This window comes from Halichoeres trimaculatus, unplaced genomic scaffold, assembly GCF_033239565.1.
Source record: "Halichoeres trimaculatus isolate MK-OKI-2021-1 unplaced genomic scaffold, fHalTri1.1 fHalTri1_scaffold_16, whole genome shotgun sequence".
Taxonomy (NCBI): domain Eukaryota; kingdom Metazoa; phylum Chordata; class Actinopteri; order Labriformes; family Labridae; genus Halichoeres; species Halichoeres trimaculatus.
In genome coordinates, this window is record NW_027437194.1 from 25,343,287 (window position 1) to 25,357,117 (window position 13,831).

A 13,831-nucleotide genomic window follows, 5' to 3' on the forward strand; every position below is an offset into this window, starting at 1 on the left:
TTTACTAGCTTCTCTGCTCAGGCATTGTGCTGTCAGTGATTGAGCTGCTGAAATCACATTTTGTGGTGAGTTTTGGCTATTTTTAGACCATTTATTTTCACTTTTTGACAACTTAATTACCCTCTCCTTTTTTAGGGTCTTTTGTTGTCCACATATTCTCTTAAGTGCTTCCTACTCAAATGGTTTTGTTGACAGACAACTTTTTTATCTGCTTATTTTTGCTCATGATTGTCATTTAACAGACTATAATTTGTTTAGAGGACTTTATAAAGCACATTTTGATCATGAGCTCCTTCACGCCTTCGTTCTGTGTAATGTTTACCATGGAGCTTTGATTTCCTGACAAATCTGAAGTCTGTAACTCATCACTGTTGGCTACCCTGAACTGTCTCCCTGTAGACTAACAATGCATGTCCTTATTCATAAAACAAATCTTAACTTGATTCATTTGCTGGAAGCTTCAGTCTTCGATCAACTTCCCACAAACCAGTGAATCTCTGCTGCTGCTGCTTTCTGCTGTTCATCTCTTTTTGCTGCTGTTCCTGTCTTGCCTGCCTGTCATAGTGCTCATGTTTGCTTTGTTCATCTGATCCTGCCTGTCGATGTTTGCTTGTTGGCTGCCTGTGAAGCACAGGACGGCATGCAGTGTCTGTTCTTGAAGCCTTTTTAACATTTTGTTTCCATTTTAAACCCCTGGCCCCCTTCCTTCAAGAGGCTTTGCACCTTGCCAGGCTGCCATGTTAAGAGGAAGTTGTTCTTAAGATGAAAAAAACATTGAAATCAAACAAAAAATGGATGTGATACAGTTACTGAATCTTAAAATCAGACTGAAGGAGCTAGAGGAGGATGAATCTTCTTAATGATGATTTGATTGATGACTTTCTGTTCTGTGATCCAGGACATGTTAACATACACTACTTCTACTAACTTTGTTAGAATGTGCTGCTGCTGGTCTTGACAAGGGCACTGTTTCAAGAGTAATTTTTAACCTCAGTAAGGTTTTCTTGGTTAAATATATCTTTAATAAGCACCAGCAACTATAAACCATCCACCTTCTTGATATTTGTGTACATTTCAGTCCAGTTATTTCATGTCTCTGTGCTCTTGTAGTTCAATTTTTTCAGACTGTTTAATTCACTCTGGATTTTTTGTCCATTGGTTTGTTTTTGAGAAATTTGTGTTAAATGTATTTCAAGGACTTTGTAGACCTTTGTGTATGTTTTTAATAATAATAATAATAATAAATTTTATTTATAGAGCGCTTTTCAAAAAAACTCAAAGTCGCTTTACATAAAAAGTTAAAAGTGCAGATAAAAGACACGTGAACAACAGAAAACAGATAAAGGCAGAAGGTTACAGTGCAAAGGTAAAAACACAGAGCATTGAGAAGGGACTTTGGATTAATGGTTGAAAGCAGTGCGGAAGAGGTGTGTTTTTAAACTGGATTTGAAGGTGGTGAGGTCAGTGGAGTTGCGGATGTTTTGAGGGAGTGAGTTCCAGAGAGAGGGGGCGGCAACTGAAAAGGCTCTGTCCCCCCAGGTTCGGTGCTTGGTCCTAGGGACGGTGAGGAGGTTAGAATCCGAGGAGTGGAGGGGACGGGAAGGGATGTAGGGGTGGAGCATGTTGGTGAGGTATGGGGGGGCCTGGTTATGGAGGGCTTTGTAGGTAAGCAGAAGGATTTTAAAAGAGATGCGGAATGGGATAGGGAGCCAGTGCAGGCTGTGAAGGATGGGGGTGATGTGTTCTGGGGAACTGGTGTGAGTGGGGAGGCGAGCGGCGGAGTCTGGTTTAAGTCTGGTGTCTGTGTATATTAGGGGCGCACTGATCACAATTTTCTGGCTGATCACCGATTGTCGATCTTTAAAAAGCCTGACCTGCCAATACTGATTTGGGCCGATACCAATTTGTATTTTTTATTTTTTATAACTGACAGCATATACCTTCAATGTTCCAATCTTGTTTTATTGAAAATTATTGAACAATACCCGTGAAACAACAAAACCTTTATGTTTTAACTTAAACAACCAATAAAGTGTCCTGAGTTTTAGCTCTTAGAGCAAAAAGCAACAATGGCTGGCTGTCAGACCTTCCTGGAGGTTTATAAGATCAGTTTCATATGTAAGGATGGGCCGGTCATGTCTTACGAGGTTATCTGGAAAACGAAACTAAACCTTAAGATTGAAGAAGAAACTCTTGAGGTATTAACTGAGTAACACTGGCTGGAATGAGGCGGTGTAATTGGGTCATGTTTGCAGGAAGTAACTGAATGAAGGCCAGATGGAGCTGAGGTCACTGATATCTGTAGAGGAGGCTGAGTGTGGAGCGGAGGTGTGATCAATAAGTAAGTTTTAAAAAGTATTACATATGCTGATTTCCTTGACTTCATAAGGATGGTGTACTTGGTGATTGTTAAAACTACAAGGACTGACTGTTTTAACATCTAAGTCTGATGCTGTTATGTCAAACAGAGGGAGGAGGATAATGGGACATGGCAGCCCAGGCCCTTTCAGGACCTTTCTAGTCCTCTTATTTGTGTTGTTGAGGACTTTGTTGCCCCCTTATTCAGGGTTTTGAAGGACTCTGGTCTGTAACAACTCCTGTGTTGCAGATCATAAATGTTTCAAGTCACAATGAAGAGTGAAAAGCAGAAGTTGTATTCAATTTTCTTTATTTTCATGCTTTAAACGTGTCTCTATCAGCTATTACTACATCACTGCTCAGATTATGTACAAACATTTTCAAATAATTCAATAGAACATTTGACAAATGAATCTCTCTTAGAGACAATGAGTTTGCATTTTGTACACAAAGTAGATCTTTGCACACAAGTACACTTTGCTATTGTAATAATTCAATGCAAAAATCAGTCATATGAACACCATATAACTTCAGTAAAAAGGATTTTTTTTTTCTTCACATTTTTTTTTTCTACCGTTCAGGTTTAAGGAAGTCTATACAGACTTGAATAGCACACTGATATCCTGCTGAAGGTTTGCAAGTATAACAGTACAGATTAGCTTTTTATTCAAGCAAAAGGCTGAAGAGTCAATGGATGCCCTCAGATACCAAAGACCCCATTCATCACTTCTGAACTCCCTGCTCTCAGTCGGCATCGTAGCTGTTGTGCGTTGTGCCGGCTGAGAGTCTTCTCTCTGAACTACAACTCACTAAAGCGCTGCCTGCCTTCTCCAAACACAAGAAGAGGTTGTGCGTGGTTGTGATTTTAGCACCTCGGGCAAGGCTGTGTTTGTGAATTGATAACAACATACACGCTCGGTGACGCGGCACCAGGAGGTGAAGCGGGCTAACACTGGCCCAGGCTGTGCTTGATGATCTCACGGGACTGAGGTGGGATCCTGTCAGGGAAGAGCACCTGGAACTCCACCATCAGGTCGCCCCGCTGGGTGGGGCTCTTGGGCAGGGGCAGACCTTCGCCCCTGAGCCGCCGCACAGCACCTGGTTTGATCACATCACTGCATGGGAGAGGCATCATCCGGTTGTCAAGTGTTGGGACGTTAACAGTGCAGCCACAGAGAGCCTGGGGAGAGAAGAAGGTGGACATTGAGTTTTTTGGACTGGATATATTTAGAAACAGTTTCATAATGCTTCCTGAGAGGTCTGACTGAGCTGGAGTTGGAACAATGAACAAAAAATCAATTAAACGCCAGGTCTTAAAATGTGTCAAGTTACGTAACTGGTAAATATGGAGCGTCTGCCTTTTGAAAAGCACAACCTTTCTTCTGTGTTACACAACAAACCGGTGTTACAGATGTTATAATCGTTGCTCTATTTCCTGCTCGTGCGTGGGAGTTGAGTGCTTCAGTGACTGAAAGGAGCCGCAGGAAGATGGAGGAGCTCTTTGAAATGCCAGTCCCTGTGACTGCTGCCCTGCTAATCTGTGTGTGGGATGGCTGGAGTGAGAGCCAGCGACATAGTGAGCCAGAAAAGCTGCCTCTCTGCCTGCCTGCCTGCCTTGTTCGGGCAGAGGAGTCTGCAGCACACATAGTGGCTGAGAGGAGAGTGAAGTGTGATTCGTGGGGGCAGTTGGAGCTGAGGCTAAATTTAGCTGCTGCTCCATCGCTCTCTGCAGGGGCTGATGAGGTAACTGAGGCGTTGGCAGGCTGCTGCTGTTCTGGTAGAGGGGGTCTGTGAGCTGAGTGAAGACTGGGGGCTCTTCCTCCCTAAACTGAACACCGTGTCCTCTAATAAGGCTGCCTCTAAAGTCTGAATCTGGCAAAGGTGGAACCTTTTGGCTTCATCTTGTTGATATTGAATCAGATTTCTTTGTTTGTCAGTGAATGCATCATTTCACGGTTATATAAAGGACTGGAAGTGGTGGTTGGATCTGAGCCTCCTTCTGTGTAGGTGTAGTCAGCTGGCGAATGTCATAGTATCTCTATTTATAGCACTGCTCCGTGTTTCATAATGAATCATTCATGTTGTGAGGACTGATGGCCTCTAAGGGATTCAAACTCCTAACCCTGACTGACCTTTAAACCTGATGCATGTGCGTCAAACTCACCTCTTTCAGAGTGATCTTGGCCGTGTAGACGATGTTGGAGCCCTCCCTCTTGTACTGGGTGTGCTCCGTGTCCCTGAGGATGAAGGTGATGTCTGCTGGCGTGCTGTTTGGCGTCTCGTCTCCCTCCCTCGGGAAGGTGATCTTGGTCCCGGCCTTCCAGCCTTTCTTCACCACCACGTTCAGCACTTTGTCTTCAGATCTCATGCTACGCCCGTCAGGGTTAAGGCGACGTCGGGTGATCTTCACGTGCTTGGTACAGCCTTGCATGACCTCCTCTAAGGTCACCTGCAGGTCGTGGACCACTTCTTTGCCCTGCAGCCGGCGCTGACCCCTCCTGAGCCCGCCCTCGCTGCCGGCGCACCCCCCCACGTGGCTGAAGGGGAAACGTCTGAAGGGGTTGAAGAGGTCGTCTTCACTTTCACAATCAGTGCCGAAGAAGATGTCAAAGTGGTCAGAGCTGTGGAAGAAGGAGGAGAAGGTGGCGTGGGGGTCGCCGTGGAAGGTATTGCGGAAAACGTTGCCTTGGTTGGCCACTGACATCCCGTTTTTAAGGCCTGAGAAGGAGAAGAAACAGAAAATATTGAGCTCAATTCTTAAAAATCTGCTTTCTATTTCTAGAGAGTTAATTAAAGTAGGCTGTTTGGAAGTTTTGAGGAAAACTCTTTCATCATGTCCTGAATAATTCATCAGCCTCACAGCTGTTTGTGCCAAACACAGCTGACTTAATAAGAGTGGAAGAGTTTTAGCTGTGATCCTCCCTCTGCACATCAGCATTTAGCCTTGATGAGGACATGAATAGTTAATGCACCACAACAAGCTTCAGTGATTAGCCTTCTGGCAGCTTCTACTTCAGCTGTTTAACTCACCATCTTCCCCAAACTGGTCGTAGATGCTTCTCTTCTTGGGGTCGGTCAGGATTTCGTAGGCTTCTGCGATCTCTTTGAACTTGTCCTCGGCATCGGCGTCGCTGTTCTTGTCAGGATGGAACTTGAGGGCCATCTTCCTGTAGGCCTTCTTGATCTCATCTTCGTTGGAGTCAGGGGAGACGCCCAGGACCTTGTAGAAGTCTTTGCCTGTTGGTTTGATTGACAGGATAGGCGTGTCCTGCTCTGACTTGGTGCCTTCCTGTAGGAGAGAAGAAGAGACAGACATTAGATCACTTTGCTTTTCATGTGTGCATTCATAAAACTGTATATCTGCAAAGATGCATGAACATCCTAAGAGCCAAAGACTGCAAAACACATCCTTTTTAACCCCCCAAACAGAGTGCATGTTTGCATGTGCACCCATATATGTATAATACATATCTTGCATGTACATCCTTTGCACACTGCTGCACATTGTCTATCAGTGTGGACAGATTTAGCCCTGCAGCAGGGGCTCTCTCTGTGGGAAAACACCCTGATCTGTGTGCTGCTGCAAATCCATGCATTGAATTTATAAGCTGCTGCACAACGTGAGAGAGGATTGTGTGTGTATGTGTGTGTAGAAGAAGGGGGTGAAGTGGTGTGTGGAGGAATCGTGAGGGGGAAAAAAAACTTCCCCCAATGAGTGAGATTCTCTGCAGCGATTGGCTGAACGCACATCATGCAAATGAATGAACCCATAGCAGCAGCAGATTTGATGCTCAAATTTGACATTCAACTCGTATAAAATGTATCAAATTGTGTAAAACTTATTACAAAAGGAAATACAACACTAACTGGATGTTAAAATTGACATTTAGCAGGGTTGAAAAAGCTGAAATAAAACTTGTACTCACAGCTGATGAAGATGATCCGGAGCTGTCCCCTCGGTGCATAACTCGCACCTTGCACTTAACATTGACATTTTTGTGCTTGACACCGAACTGAGTCCAGATCAGAACCATGTTTGCTGCTCAAAGTTGAAGTTTGCTGTTTTTTGTTTGGGCTACGTGTCGCTGTCCAGTCGCGCTGGTGCTGAAAGCTCTTCGCTCGCTGCGCTCCGTCCTGTCTCAGCTCTCCTCGGCTCTCTGTTAAATACCGTCTCCGCAGCTCCTCTACTATCAGCTCACCCACCCACGCAGCGTGAGCGAGCTTTCCCCGGGACCGCCTATTTCCTCACGCGCGGCAGGGGATGCCGGTGTCCTCACTCCTTTCCGCGCGAGGCCATTGGTGCTCCGGCGATGATCACGCGGATGTTGCAGCCTTCTTCTCCATCTCGAGGCAGGTTTCCGGAGTTCTGGGAGGCAGAGCCGAGCAGACAGTCACGACACAGAAGCTGAGTCTTTTTTTTTTTCTTTTTTTACAGACTGAACAGAACAGAACATCCAGACATGTTGTTAAAAACACCCAGCTGGCTGCCCAGACAACCTCTAGACTGATGCTTCAGTGATGGGCTCCTGTCCTCAAGTGACTGCGTGTTAATGTGGAGATGAGAGGCTTCACTTATAACACAGAATAACTTTTCTTCAGAAGAGAACACTTGTCCAATTTTATTTTTCCTGGGGTCAATTCAGAGCAGCTATTTTTAGAAACCTCTTCTGCAGTGCCACTCATGTCCCCAAGTTACACAGCCAGACATATGAGGGGGCAGGTAAGGCCATAGGGATCAATGAGTGACTGCCTTATACAATCTAAACAGTCTCAAAAATAGCCCTTGCAGAGGTGGAAGTGTTTATATTTGGCTTTAATGAAAGTGACTAGTGCATTCAAAATCTTACTCATGCAGGAGGTGTGAAGGGATTTCAACAAAATGTTTAAAAATACTCAATGTGCATAAAATAGCCCTGATAGCTGCATTATTTGAACAAACTGTATTCAAGGAGTATTCAATAGTGGACTTTCAAAATAAAAGCTGAGAGATGTGTATCGGGCAGTGGGACAATCTGAGACAATCTTTATGGAAAACAATGCTGCCTTACGAACTCTTTTAAAACCAAAAGATATATTTTGGGGAGAATTCATCTCAACCCTTATAAAATCTATTTTATAATATTTAATGGTTTATTGATGTTGTGTATTTTTGTTCTCAAGTAAGGTTTGTTTTATGAGATATTTTTTATACATTTGCGAAGGTTTGTCTGGCACCTCAGGGATGCAATCCTAGTGTTTCTGTGTTTGTTGTATTTTGCTTCCTAAGAAGGGGATCAGCCCATTCCCAAAGTGATGTCAGCGGTTAATGAAAAAAACAACATCTATCATATAAAGAGCCTCAAAGAGGTTTTTGTGATTGAAGCAAACTGTAATATTTGATTGAAAATACAGGTGCAACATCTGAAAATTATGACATTCAATTCAAGAAGCGATTTTGTTTCAGCTTTTTGGAATATCATCTTAAAGATAGACCACTGATTTAATTATGCTGTTTTTTTCATATCATTTGAACACAACCCAGAAAAACAGACACTTTAAAATGTTGACGTTACTCTTTCGAGGAATGTGTGCTAGTTTTAGTCTAAACATGGGCATGTTTCCAATCGTTGCATTCGAAATACAGGCGGGTTAGTTCAGTACCTGGACTCTACAGAGCTGTATTGTTGTAAAACATGCAGAATGGTGTTTGGCATCGTCAAGTTTCCACAGAGTAATGTCTGTTTTTAATGCTGTGCTGCATAAGGGTGCAAAGATCTGGTCTGGTATTGGTTTTGGTCCTTGTTCCTTTTGTTGTGACATTTCCCCGGATTCTCTGAATCTTTCAGTGATGTAACACGGACATGCACAGACTTTTCGAATGGCAGGGGTAAAAAGAAAATAACAGGCACATACACCTTGTTCCCCATTACTGAAGAGGGCACTGAGTTCTGCAGGTCTAGTGCAATTTTTGCCACCCAAAAGGGCAGCCAAAAGGTCAGTTTAGTGTGTTTTGCCAACCAAGAAGGCACTTTAACGTGTGTGTTGTCTCCCAAGAGGAGACTTTAGTATTTAAATGTAATTCCCAGGAGCATTATTCTTAAACAGTTGAACTATTTGCTCACACAGTCTCTTGCACAGCAGTAAACCTCTTCCCTCAGCCTCTCTGGACTGTCCTTTTTGAACCCAGTCATGTTCGTAGCCTGATGATAGATAACTCCGTCAGTTGTGATGTTTTCTCAGGTGCAAATCCTAAACCTTTGCTATGTGCTACTGGCAGTGAATTCAAAATGTCTTGGTTCATGTTCATTTGATTTATAGTTAGGGAGTGTGTGGTTCTTTCATCTTGTGTTGATTTTGGCGCCCCCTGTGGAAAAGCTGTACCTTTTGTCTTGTGCATGTGATATTTTCTGACAAAATACCTAAATCTTTCTACGAAAGATGTAAGAGTGTTTTTTTTTCCAAGGAAAATTGTTTCACCAGACTTAGTTTATGTCACATTCACCTTATAAATCCAGAAAAAAAATCTTATTTTTAAACATTAAAAGACAAAATGAATGACTGAATTGCTTGTAATAAGAAAAAAACCTGATAATGGTTGAAGATATATTGACATGTCCAGTTTGTTGAATAATGTGCCAGTTCCAAATCTTAAAAAGCAATTTTTCTTATTCAAATGGCTGATTTTTTATTAACTCGTTATATGCTATTCAGGCATAATTTGACTCATAATATCTTGAAATTTTTTTTTTTGTTTCACTTGACTGATATATCTAGCTTTAATTAAGTCTTTTAAGATATTTCAAATGAGAAATAAGAGAATAAATCTCCTTTAGATTTGTCTCTGTGGTCGTATTGTCTGTTAAATGTGGTATGAGTCACTTTCTGTGATCCCATTCTATAGAGATTGTAAACAAAGTGAAAGATAGTAAAGATAATTATATACAACCAGATAATCTTATTCCTGAGAGTTACTTTTTTATAAAAGTCACACTGAGGCACCATTATTCATTCCTGTTTCATAACCAGAAGTCTCCTCACAGGAGCTTTTACTGGAGTACATTTTGTACCTGATACCTGTGAGCAGCCCATCAGTACGTACCTCAGCCAAAGAGAAGCTGCCGTGCTGTTAGCTGGATTACATTCATTTCAAACTCCTGAAACTGAACTCGTGGTTACAGCGGAAAAAGAAACTGTGCTGTAAATTAAAAAACAACATCTTAGGAAAGTAGGACAGCCCTCAAAAAGCCTGTTGACCTGCTCTCTAAATATGTCCTGGTTTATTTCCTGTCGCTGAAATTACCTCGGTTCCAAATGTTCTGCTAATGGATTTTTCACAGCAAAGGTCGGCAAGCATTACAGAGGCAGTGTTTATTTTAATGATTCCTGTCTTTTTCAGAGTGTGCAGGTGTTCACTGAAATGTGCCCGCCCCCGCAGTCCTGCATGGCAACTGTGTATTGTGCCTTTGACAGTAATTGCAAAGCAATGCAAATGAGCCACTTAATAACCAAGAGCAAACAGCTGTGTGGAAGAAAAGGGCAACTGGCTTTGAAGTTATGTAAGAAAATGTGTTGAAAAAAAAATCTTGTTGTTTGGGAAGTGTTAAAATATTTCTCTGCGGTGAAAATTAAAAGTATCACCTCAAAAGGCTCTGACAGAAGGATGCTGTCTGCCTGCCAGGGACAGGAACTCGTGTTTTTCAGAATCAGATTTCAAGCAACTGTTCAAAAAAGTGGTGCAGCAGTGAGCCGGGCTAAAACAAATCCAGACTGTACTTTGATTTATTAGAGAAAAAGACCTTTGACTGTTCAATCTGCTCTTTTTTTTTCAAGTCAGTGGATAAATTCTTCTGTCTGAAGGACTTTAAGACTACAGCTGATAAAAACTTTACTACCTTACCATGGAGAAGGATAAAGTGAAAGACAGATGGCTTGTGGGGAAAAAAGGTATTTTAGGGACCCTGTCTCTTTCCCGTTTCCTACACCGATGCAAGTCTGATTAAAGCTCAAAGCTATTCTGAACAGACTGGGAAAATCAGAACATAAACGTCACATTTTTCTTTTTAATCTCATGTGCATACTTGCAAGATTTTGACATTTTCTTACTATCAAATTTCTTGCTAATTTTTGTTTTATGTGGATCTTCTTTTCTGAAACCACTCATACCTATAAGTCCATTATTCATATGTGAGTGTTACTCCAGGTGTAAATGCAGTTTTCTGTAAAATAACCTGTTTCTAGTTTACTATTAGTAATAAGTGAACTGATTTCTGGTGGAGCGATAAATCTGTCACTGTATTCCTGTCTGTGTTGGGCAGCAGTATCTCAGTTCATAAGAACTTAGATAGAACTTAGAAGAGTTTTTTTTGCTTTTCAGCCTCGCATTTACACGGAAACGTCGTTTCAGCCGATCTGAAACACAAACTTTTGAAAACGGCCTCCAAAGTGGGATTTTTCTGAAACGCTCCCGACACCGTTGCCGTGTAAACAGTAAGCCGGCGTTTTCAGTGGAAACGCTGACGTCACACTCCACCTCAAACACGTCCATATGACAGGACAACAGCACCGTTATTTCGATCGTCACGAACTACCATGTTGTGCTTGTGCTGCTGAATCTGCTGACTGTTTTTCAACACCATGTGCATCTGTTGCTCCACTTTTTAACTGAGTATTCCCCAATACACCAGATGACCGGCTCAACTCTACTTCGGTGGAGATCTCCCAAAAGCGGCTCCTGGACAAGACAGTTATAGCACCACCTACAGGCCTGGTATGCTTACTACAGCGTTTTTAGCCCATCAGCGTTTCCGTGTAAATGCAGATTTTTTTTCCACTGTGTTTTGGCGTTTTTAGATGAAACGATGTTGTGTAAACGGGGCCTGAGATTGGGAATTGGGTTGATAGCTGGAGAGGTGTTAGCAGAGAGGTGTGATTTCCTGAGGCACTGTCAAGGTGCCCTTGAGCAAGGCACCATACCCCCCAACTGCTCAGAGTTGTTTGTCGCTTTTGACAAAGGCGTCTGCTAAGTGAAACTGTAAAGTGTAACTGTAACATTATGATATCATTTTTTTTTTACCTTTGTTTTGTTCACCGCCTCCCTAATCTAGTCTTCTTTAATACAGGGTTCAATATGTAACACCCCATTGGGTTTCCACAGCAGGAACTTGGATCTAAATTTAGTTCTGGGGTAAATTATCTAACCCTTGAAACAGCCCTGCCTGGGGTGGTACTTTCCAGACATCCATGAACTTTTGGTCCCCAGGGACTTTATCTGTGTTTTTTGTAAACTGGATTTCCACTGACACATCCAGCTGAAGGTCTCCATTTTACAGGGTCACTCTTCATAGAGACACATTCGCACTATCAGGCGCAAAGAAGACCATTTTTTGGGAGTTATTAAACTAAGTCCATCACAGCTTGGTATCATCTTATTGAGGATGGAGGGAGGGGGAAATAAAAACACTGTGGCTGCTCCACCAATCAGGAACCTTGAGCTTGAAGGCCCTGTCTCCCAAAAGTTCCTGGACATCTGTAAAGTACTATCCTCCAGGAAGGGCTTTTTCACAGCCATAATACACTGAATGTTCTCCTACTCCAGCAGGTTGCATCAGATACTCAAGCCTCTTGATTATGATGGATGCTGAATCTGTGATAGTCAATTTTACAAAAACAGATTTGGCGGTACAGAAAGTCTTGCATGGAAACAACATTAAATGCTAAGTAACTTTCAACAGTAAGCAAACATTGTAAAAGCCAGATAGTATTTAGCTCAACTTCAACCTCAAACCAACATAACAAGCAGAACCAGACCAGGAGTCAACAGGTTTGAGGTCATACAGCCTAACATGAATGAAGAGAGGGTCATCAATGGAGTGGGAATCGAGGGAACTCCTCTGTCTCCTGACTCCAGCTGTGTGGTAGTGTAACATGCTGGACTGAACATGCAGCCGCTGTGAGATACTGGATAAGCGAGTACGCAGCCGACACCCAACAGGGTGAAGCCAGCCCACACACAGTCTGGTATATTCCCGGCATCAAAGGGTTGATCAAGTATGCCAGAAATAAATTAAGACCCGGGATCCAACAGTTGAAATCCCCAAGGTATTAGAGGAAAGTTCCCATATTCTAAAAACACCTTATATGTTTGTCAAAACTTCTTCATCAGTTAGGTATTTAATGATAATCTAAAGCTGTTTAACAAGTATGCATCCCACTGAGGGTCGTCACAGTCACACTTAAAGCCCAACCTTGGTCAATCTTTGCTGTCCACAGTATTAAGACGACAGAGAGTACAGTAAGTGTTTTGTCACTTGAGGCAGTTTCAAAAAGCCTTGAAATGACTTTTTTGAAATGCTTTGCCTCCAGTTGGTATCCTTTCACTTGTCTATTCAAAAAATCCTAACAAGCTAACCGTGGCGTTGCACATACACGATACCTGCCTGTCTTCTTCTATGGTGTCATTTTTGCTGAATTGCCTTTGTCCATGAACTTAAAGTTTTAGCACCGTCTCATCAAAAAAGCCCCTAAAGACCACACCCCTAATTACGCAACCGTATGCAGAAGTCTTAGTGGTGATGTCAAGGGGAAGTAGAAGCTCTTATCTCATGGTGTTTCAAAAGATGGGGTACCTGGACTCTTTGAATACACCCAGATTTCTGACTAGGTGAGTGATTTCGAGCTGTAAGTCTCTCTTCCATGTCTCCTAGAACAACCACCTCAGTTTGTCTTTCAGACAGAGAAAGCTGAGTCACATCCACTCTTTGATTTCTTCAACACGTTATGTCAGAGCTTGTCTGAGGCCATGGTCACCTGGTGACACTGTAATGTAAAGGAGTGTGTCGTCAGCGTATGGTAACTTACTGAGTTGTTTTCTGTATAACAAGGCTGATAGATGATATTCTTCATACTACAAATGGATACCAGAATAGTTCTGATATCAAAATCTGGCCCTGCCTCCCTTGAGTCTTCAGACAGAATCTAATAAAGGAGGTAAATGTGGGCTTAGGCTTCTATTTTAGTCTGTCTCGTGTATTTGATTGTGTTGAGCCACAACAATAAGGGTGCAGTGAAAGAAAATAAATCCAGACCCTGTGTCTCCCAAAACAATCAGACAGCTAGCACATCGTATCAGAGTAAGAAGACACACGTGACCCGTTGCTTCTTCCAGCATCATCTCCCCCAAACCCTTTAAGTGTATCCCCCTGACTCAGGGAGTCCGACAGCTCTTGTGTGATAATCATGAAACATTCTAAAAATATCCCACAAACCCACATAAACAGTCACCACTTGGTAGTCACTCATTTTGCTCAAATTAAATTCTGAAGATGTGCCCCAAAGCTGCTCATACTCCCATTGACAGAGAGTCACTGTGTCTATTTCCAGATCATACTACAAGATGAAAGCGTTGACTGAGCAGCCGGCAGTGCAGCCATGGAAATGGAAATGAGTGGAGCATACATACATGGTAACATTTCCTCTGCTCTGATGCTTTGTGCAT

The 13,831-nt window shown here is 42.5% G+C and overlaps 1 protein-coding gene across 1 annotated transcript; it reads right to left on the reverse strand.

The window, feature by feature from the left end:
- Positions 1 to 2,681: 2,681 nt before the first annotated feature.
- On the reverse strand, positions 2,682 to 6,531 carry LOC141805320 (dnaJ homolog subfamily B member 5). The gene is made up of 4 exons (XM_074690311.1): positions 6,285 to 6,531; positions 5,389 to 5,647; positions 4,523 to 5,076; positions 2,682 to 3,538 (listed from the first exon to the last, which is right to left on the reverse strand). Exons 1-4 carry the CDS (start codon positions 6,390 to 6,392, stop codon positions 3,305 to 3,307), a joined length of 1,155 nt encoding a protein of 384 aa, XP_074546412.1. The 5' UTR covers positions 6,393 to 6,531; the 3' UTR covers positions 2,682 to 3,304.
- Positions 6,532 to 13,831: the final 7,300 nt, after the last annotated feature.